This window comes from Mus caroli, chromosome 1, assembly GCF_900094665.2.
Source record: "Mus caroli chromosome 1, CAROLI_EIJ_v1.1, whole genome shotgun sequence".
In the NCBI taxonomy this organism is placed as follows: domain Eukaryota; kingdom Metazoa; phylum Chordata; class Mammalia; order Rodentia; family Muridae; genus Mus; species Mus caroli.
Window position 1 is genome coordinate 144191271 of NC_034570.1, and position 8295 is coordinate 144199565.

At 40.4% G+C, this 8295-nt stretch overlaps 1 protein-coding gene and 1 non-coding gene across 4 annotated transcripts in view; one reads left to right on the top strand and one right to left on the bottom strand.

Moving 5' to 3' along the window:
* Positions 1 to 2677: 2677 nt before the first annotated feature.
* Dhx9 (DExH-box helicase 9) overlaps positions 2678 to 8295 on the bottom strand; it is a 36089-nt gene continuing 30471 nt past the window's right edge. For 2 of the 3 annotated variants that reach the window (XM_021161044.2, XM_021161054.2), the window contains 8 exons: positions 7955 to 8115; positions 7245 to 7356; positions 6536 to 6697; positions 6304 to 6431; positions 5215 to 5444; positions 5009 to 5124; positions 4487 to 4687; positions 2680 to 3651 (listed from right to left, as the gene is read on the bottom strand). In XM_021161044.2, coding sequence (XP_021016703.1) covers positions 2988 to 3651; positions 4487 to 4687; positions 5009 to 5124; positions 5215 to 5444; positions 6304 to 6431; positions 6536 to 6697; positions 7245 to 7356; positions 7955 to 8115 — 1774 coding nt within the window. In that variant the 3' untranslated portion in view covers positions 2680 to 2987. Of the gene's footprint in view, positions 3652 to 4486; positions 4688 to 5008; positions 5125 to 5214; positions 5445 to 6303; positions 6432 to 6535; positions 6698 to 7244; positions 7357 to 7954; positions 8116 to 8295 lie in introns of all 3 variants that reach the window. The other variant, XM_029477691.1, reaches the window with a different exon arrangement.
* Positions 5642 to 5714, top strand: Trnai-uau. Its single transcript has one exon. It is a non-coding gene; the product is annotated as a tRNA-Ile (tRNA).

Genomic DNA, 8295 nt, shown 5'->3' on the forward strand with positions numbered 1-8295 from the left:
CCTTTTCTGAAGTGTCTGAAGACAGCTACAGTGTAATTACATATAATAAATAAATCTTTAAAAAAACCAATACTCCAAACTTTATCTCAGCAGAGGGAAAAAAAAAGACTTACTTCATAACCCTTTCCACCCCAAGATGCTTGACCAGTATAGCAACAGAAACCCCGCTCCCACAAGCCTCCTTGTATATACTCAAGATTCAAATTTACTCAGGTTTGTTTGTTTTAAAAAGACAGGGTTTCTCTGTGCAGTCCTGGCTGTCCTGGAACTCACTCTGTAGACCAGGCTGGCCTCGAGTGCTGGAACTAAAGCACCACTGCCCAGATCACACTGCTTGAAAATGGCTTAAATGGCTTGAAACTCCCACCCACTCTTTAGCAACTCCACAAACTTTTGATGTTCTGGACAAAGGACTTAGCCACTAAGAGATTGTTACCAAGGTTCCCAGTCTTTCACACAGCTAAAACCTGAAAGATCACAAAGCCTGACAAATGCATTTGTCCCAATTAAAAGGCATACAGATCCATCCTTGCACTTCCAAACAGTAATTTATACCTAAAACCTTCAAATTCAGTAACTGTTTTAGACATCAAAAACAATTTTATTAGCACCAATCCAATGTGGTCTGTGACAACTGTGCTTGGATGTCTACTGTCTGGACAGATCTGAAGATGGTCCCATTCATATTCTCTTGATCTGTCCCCATGGCACCAAACTCCAGATTCTAATCTGAACATGGCTTCCAGAAACTGGTGTTTGTTTTCTGTGGTAAACTTTTAATCTGATAACCTTTCAATTTCTTACTATAGGGTAGGAAGGCTACACTATATAATTAATGCTCATATTAAGAACAGCAGGTTGGAGTCGGGCGTTGTGGCACATGCCTTTAATCCCAGCACTTGGGAGGCAGAGGCAGGCGGATTTCTGAGTTTGAGGTCAGTCTGGTCTACAGAGTGAGTTCCAGGACAGCCAGAGCTATAAAGAGAAACCCTGTCTCAAAAAACCAAAACCAGCATGTTGGGCTGGGTAGATGGCTCAGCAAGTAAGAGCACTGACTGCTCTTCCAAAGGTCCCGAATTCAAATCCCAGCAACCACGTGGTGGCTCACAACCACCCATGAAATCTGACCCCCCTCTTCTGGTGTGGCAGAAGACAGCTACAGTGTACTTATGTATAATAAATCTTTGGGCTGGAGCAAGCGGGAGGTCCTAAAAACTCCAATTCCCAACAACCACACGAAGGCTCACAACCATCTATACAGCTATAGTGTACTCACATAAATCTTTAAAAAAAAAAAAATCAAAGAAAAGCACGTTAAGTGCAGTGAGCTCATTCACTATGCAAACTACTTTATCTAACTGGTACTCAGACCTCCATCTCATGTGGAGAGAGATCACTGCTTTGAGACTGTTGCAACGACATCAACCAACATCCAAATCTGGGAAACTAGAGCTGGAAGAACAAGTTCTGGTCCTATGGAGGGCTCTTGAGTTTCAACACTGAAAAACAGGACTATACTCAATGGTTCTCTCAAACTCCAGACTACAAATCTTAGGCCCCCACCATATAGGGGGGTGAACAGTGCATACAACTCACCTTCACATTTCTCAGTTATTTTTTATTCCACCCAAAATGGAGAATGTGGGATTTTCTAATTCTTTTCATACCATGTAAAGATCAAAAGCACCACAACCCATCAATATTCATGGCTAGTACAGCTTGTAAGAGTGGTTACAGAGAAATTCTCTAAGCAAAAGGGTGCTTTGGGTATAGGATCGTTTTAAAAGCAAGCTAAGGCCTACTAAGATACAGGGAATTATATTTTAATATAGAGAACAGAGATCAGACTAGATGTAACATGCAATGAAACAACTAAACTCTGTTCACACACATGGAAATGACAAATTTAACAGACTGTAGCAGAGGATGTCATGACCTTTGGCCCCCATTGATCTGATCTCCCTCCAACAATGTAGACACGGGTAAAACTACATACTAGTAGTGCTTGCCTAGCATGCCTCAGGGCCTGGGTTTTCCAGGATTTCTTGTTCCCAAAAGAATTCCAGCAACTTACTGGAAATTAAGATTTCAAAAATTATCAAAGCACCTGTAACTTTACATACTTTGGGATACATGTTAATGGGAAGAACTGGCCAACTTCTCTACACCTAAATACTGAGTCATACATTATAGGTCTCACCTACCATTGTTCATTGCCTAAATGTGTTCAAGGCCTCTATAGCTTTTATTTGGCCTTACATTTTCCCTGATGCACCCACACAACACAACCCCTGGAAACTAACTTGGAATAGAAAATGCTGGCCTTAGTCTTTTGTTTTCTTTTTTGTTTTTTCTTTTTTGTGGGGTTTTTCGAGACAGGGTTTCTCTTTGTAGTTCTGGCTGTCCTGGAACTCATTCTGTAGACCAGGCTGGCCTCGAACTCAGAAATCCACCTGCCTCTGCCTCCTGAGTGCTGGGATTAAAGGCGTGCGCCACCACCTTCAAAGACAAATGTTTTAGTGAAGATCAAATGTTTCACTAGACTTACTAACACACCTAAAGTCTCTGAGGGTGAGGCAAACCAGCTAGTTCCTGGATACACTTGAGACCCTAACATTAAAGGGGGGAATATAGGCTCAACTCTTATTCTGTAAAAAAGAACATCAATGACACAATCAATTTTCAGTATAATACTTTATTTTCTATTAAATGAAAACTAAGAAAATGTCAAGTTAAGTTAAAAGGCAAACCTTTACCCCTTCAAGAAAAAAAAATACAAACTGTATGTGTGATACTTGTATAACAGGTCATATTTTACATTACACAATATAAACAAAATCACTAGTCTACATTTGTTGCTTGAAACTACACATGAACTACAGATTAAGTGGGAAATGGGTTTACTTTTTTGGTGCAAATAAACATCTTGGAAAAACATACAGCATGCATTTTTCAACTGTATGCACAGGCTCTGACAGAGTCGAGTCTTAATAGCCACCACCACCCCCTCCTCCTCTTCCTTGTCCAAAATAACCACCTCCATAACCCCTTCGCTGGAATCCTCCAGATCCTCTATAGCCCCCACCGGATCCCCGATAGTCTCCACTGGATCCTCTGTAGTCTCCACCAAAGTTGTTTCTGTAGCCTCCTTGGGAACCTCCTCTATACCCACCACCACCACCACCACCACCATAATTCCCACGGTAAGAGTTGGGGCTTATACTATAACCTTCCCCACCACCATAACCCCCTCCCCCACCACCTCCATAACCTCCACTGCCTCCTCCATAGCCACCACCACCTCCATATCCACCCCCCCCAACACCATACCCTCCCCCACCACTTCCAAAGCCCCCACTACCCCCAAATCCGCCACCTCCACCTCCTCTGCCACCACCAAATCCACCACCTCCTCCACCACTGAAGCCTCCACCACCACCACCAAATCCACCTCCACTGCCAAAGCCTCCCCCACCACTGTTAAAGCCTCCTCCAAAGCCTCCCCCACTTCCAAAGCCGCCTCCAAAGCCTCCACTACCGTATCCACCACCATATCCTCCCCCACCATACCCTCCCCCACCATATCCCCTTCTATATCCACTTCCATTATCATATCGGGCCATCTTGGGAGGTCGTGGACCATCGCCATACCTAGGGGGGGAAAAAAATCATTAGTTGTGCTCTGTACACACTAAATTAACAACCACAGTGAATGAATTTTGACCTAATAATGAAACTCATGTGGCATAAACAGCACTTTTAGTATTTTTCCATAGACCACAAAGTTCCTCTAATCACAGTATTTTTTATCAAGTATTTTCCTGTACAAATGACTTTGGTGGAAACTCCTCAGAAACTATACTCAACTCATGACTCCCTACCCGTCTTTGTTCATGTTAAAGAAGCCAAAGTAATAAATCATAACAGTTCAGTTATACTAAAATTAAAGGCAGGTAACTTGATAAAAGAGCCAGGACTTTTTGGTTATTCATATACTATTATAATTCTAAGCCATGCTTAGAAGAATGCTAAGCATGCCGATTTCATAGTGTTTATTACTTCAGGAGTGATTAAAATTTAAATACTCAAAACTAATAAGCATAAATAATGAACAAACATACACTGTAACATTCCTTTCTTATAAAGGCAGGTGGGTGGGTGACCACTGAGGAAAAATTTCTTAAGACAGACAGTAAAATAAACACTGACCTTTCTATTTGAGAAAGGAATAATTAATACTGTATCTGAGATTCCACAGTGTGGAGGAAAAGGCCTCATCTAGGTTACATCATTTTCAGACTTTTAATCCGTTCTACTTTTTAGGGCTTTATTTCCCATATGGCATTCATTGTAAATTAATTTACAGAAAAAAGGAAATCTTATTCCGCGGAATTAAATTCCCACATTTAATGTAGCAAGGACTCTACCAACTAGTTTTAATAATTCTAGGTCTGCAAAAGCTAGACACATAAAATTAGGTACTCACCTTACACTTCCAATCATAAGGTTGATACCAGCAGCTGAGGGCCTAGAAATCTGTCGGATTGTGTTTAGCATATGTTCGTTTACAGGGTCCAATTGGCTGATAATATTTGGTTGTTTGGACACTTCAACAACCAGAGCTTCCATGGCTGCCCGGAGGGCTGTGATGCATGCTGCAGCTTCATGAGATATTTGCAGTCTGATCCTAAGATGAAGGAAAACAAGACATAAAACTGGGAACATATACAGAAAGAGGCGGATGAATACCTGCCAAACCGCCTACCATGTGTCAAAGTCGTGGCATAAATTTAACTATTTCATTAAACTTAAAACATGCCCCAAACCTAGGTGAATGTAAGTAACAGTAACATTCAGTATTAACATAAAAACATCTCAAAAAAAGTCCAGTCCTAAGTTTATAATATACCAGACTAAGAACATCTCTAAGGACTATTATTAAACACCTTATTCTAAAAAATCTTTATTCTAAAAATTCAGGTTGAAGATTACAACTAAAAGCCCCTACCAGTCATCTATAAACACAATCTGCCCATCCGACTGGACCTTCTTGGAGGCAAAGAGAAGGAGCTGTAAGGGGGTCACTAAGGTCATGCCTTTAGCAGAGATGGCTCGGGTTCTAATCTGTAAATAAAGAAAATGTAAATGTCACACATTGATAGGTAATTAGTCACATTACAACTTTCATCTTTTAGACTTCACTAATCCTCTTACCTTTTCACCAAAAACAAAGAAAGGAGATGGGTATTTCATGTCTTGGCTGCTAAAAGGACAGTTCACAGATGACTTGTGGATAAGTGCATTGCGTCCTTCAGTGGTAAGAATCTTTCTCTTTTCCTTATGATAGCATACATTTGGGTACACACCAAAAGCCAGCAGAGAGATAACAACATCCAAATTATTATCTGGTCCAGTGTTAGTAAACACTTGTGTCAATAAACAATCTGTAAAAAAAAAAAATTTTTTTTTGGAAAAATGGTTTGTAAAAATTAAGTAAGAAAAACAGCATGACTCTTTTAAGCCCTCTGACAACTTTCCCAACACAGAGCAAGTTTGAGAAATTCTTTTACAATCAAATGTATCCACTGTTCTTATTACTAGCAAAGCAGATGAAATGACAATTGAAGAAGTCCCTGTGCATGGTTCCATAGTGTAGTGGTTATCACGTCTGCTTTATATGCAGAAGGTCCTGGGTTCGAGCCCCAGTGGAACTACGTGGTGTGCTTGTTAATTAGGCCAGTTGGCCCACGTCTTTAATCCCAGCACTTGGGAGGCAGAGACAGGCAGATTTCTGAGATCGAGGCCAGCCTGGTCTACAGAGTGAGTTCCAGGACAGCCAGGGCTACACAGAGAAACCCTGTCTCAAAAACAAAAACAATAAACAAAATCCCAACATCCCCACCCCCAAAAACAAAAACCTATTTCAACTGTAACCTTTTAAAATTCTACTTTCTGGTACTAACACATATTCTGTTTCTGTTAAGCCCACTCCAGTTCACAAAGTTTAATCCAGTTGGGAAAGACTCAACTTGCTATTAAGAAATACAAAGTGTCTCATCCATCACATAAAAATATATATATGTTCAAGTAGGTGAGAATCATAAATATTTTTCAGCCATTGTACCTGTAGTTTATTGCCATGACTCACAAATTATCTTTTTGGGGGAGTTTTTTTTTCCTATATGATTGAGAAAGGGTGTTACAACTAATTCAGACTATCTTTGAATTCTCACTGATTTTATTCTTTTAGCCCCCTAGATCTAGAGTTACCAACATGAGACACAATGACCAGTTTATAAATACCTTCTGGAAATCCAGAGTTAATCAGAATCTCTTTAAGCTGTACTTTGGCCTCCCAAGTCATTCTCAGTGTAGCCATATTGAGTCTCTTCTGCTCACAAAAACGTATTTCTGCTTCTTCTCCACTCATCCTAAAACAAAACAGAAAAAGCATTCATTCTCAAAGGCTCAGCAAGCTGAATTACATACTCAAACAGCTTACTAAATTTTTACAGAGTTGCCTTTAAACTCCTACCTAGCATCATCCCAGGCTTGGAATACTGATAAAAGAGCCACGTGATCAGAAAATCTGTTTCCAGCAAAATTCCGGTGTATGTATCCCAGGCGTTTTCCTTCACTGATAAAGGGTTCTGGAAAGCAGGTAGCAGCAGAGATGGTACAGACAGCATCTCCCACACTGAAACAAGAGTAGTACAACAGTTTAAGTCTTCTTGCTAGAAGACCTTCAAATGTGGACTGAATCTTCTGTTGGCTAGGATACTGCCACTATCCCTGAACTCATCAGGGAAGAACTCCATAATAAAAACTAGTATTAGGGCCCCCAATGGAGGAGCTAGAGAAATTACCCAAGAAGCTGCAGGGGTCTGCAACCCTATAGCTAGAACAACAATAAGAACTAACCAGTACCCCCAGAGCTCGCGTCTCTAGCTGCATATGTATCAGAAGATGGCCTAGTGGAAAGAGAGGCAAATTGGTCTTGTAAACCTTATATGCCTCAGTACAGGGGAACGCCAGGGCCAAGAAGTGGGAGTGAGTAGGTAGGGGAGCAGGGGACTTTCAGGATAGCATTTGAAATGTAAATGAAGAAAGTGTCTAATAAAAAATTGGAAAAAACATTAATAACAAAACTAATATTTACTATAAATGACTTTATAGATTTTTTACCACCAGTCCATCTTGCCTTTATTAAATCCATTCTATTAAAAACAAAACAAAGAACTTACTAGAAAATACACCCCATTATCATCATTTTTCCAAAACGAGGTTCAATGGGGAGTTTAGCCAGGATTCGTCCAAGAGGAGTCAACTCATCATTGGCATCTAAAGCGTCAAGTTCTGTAGGAAAATACTTATTTGTGAGTGATGTCAATAAATATGGTGTTAGTGTTTTATCTTGTGACAAGTCAAATATGATGCCTGGAGCAAACAAGTCAAAAAACAAAAACAAACCCTGGATTACCTAACACAAAAGATGCTACAAAAGTATGCTCTATGAATATTGGGACTATAGCCATTGATACAGTATCAGCATCAGCAATTAAGTACCCACATATCCTAAAAGCAGTTGAGTACAAGATTCCAAGTTCAATGCAGAGCCATCTGAACTCAATGCCCTTATTTTTTACACCACACCACTTTTATAACAAATTTGAGATAGAAACAAAAACCAAAAAGCCCAACCTCTAAGACACACACATTTAAAATATTAACTACAGGGGAGGAGTAATCCATGTTCTGGTTAGTGTTCTCTATTTCCTTAAATGTTTACTGAATGAGACTTTATTTACACCCCTTCATCCATCAAGCTCTTCATGGAAATTATGATGCATAGCTGCATAATGCCTTAACAAAGTTCTCCCCACCCAGTCTGTATCTGACACACTCATTAAATAGGATTTGTCAGGTAAAGACAGACCAAGAAAGTAGCACTTACCTCTTAGAGTATGCTCTGCTTCAATTACAGCATCCAAAGGTGGAGGTTCAATTGCCTTTGCAAGGAATTGGCCAATTCCTCCTAGACGCAGAAGTTTTATGCTCAGAGCAATTTCATGCAATGGTGTTCTAAACATCTCTGGTGTCATGTGGGTCTCTAGTCTAAAATTTAGAAGTAGAAAAGTCAAACATGACAACTTAACACAAATCTCTGGATAAAGAAACTGGGGAGCCGGGCCTGGTGGCCCATGCCTTTAATCCCAGCACTCGGGAGGCAGAGGCAGGTGGATTTCTGAGTTTGAGACCACCTGGTCTACAAAGTGAGTTCCAGGACAGCCAGGG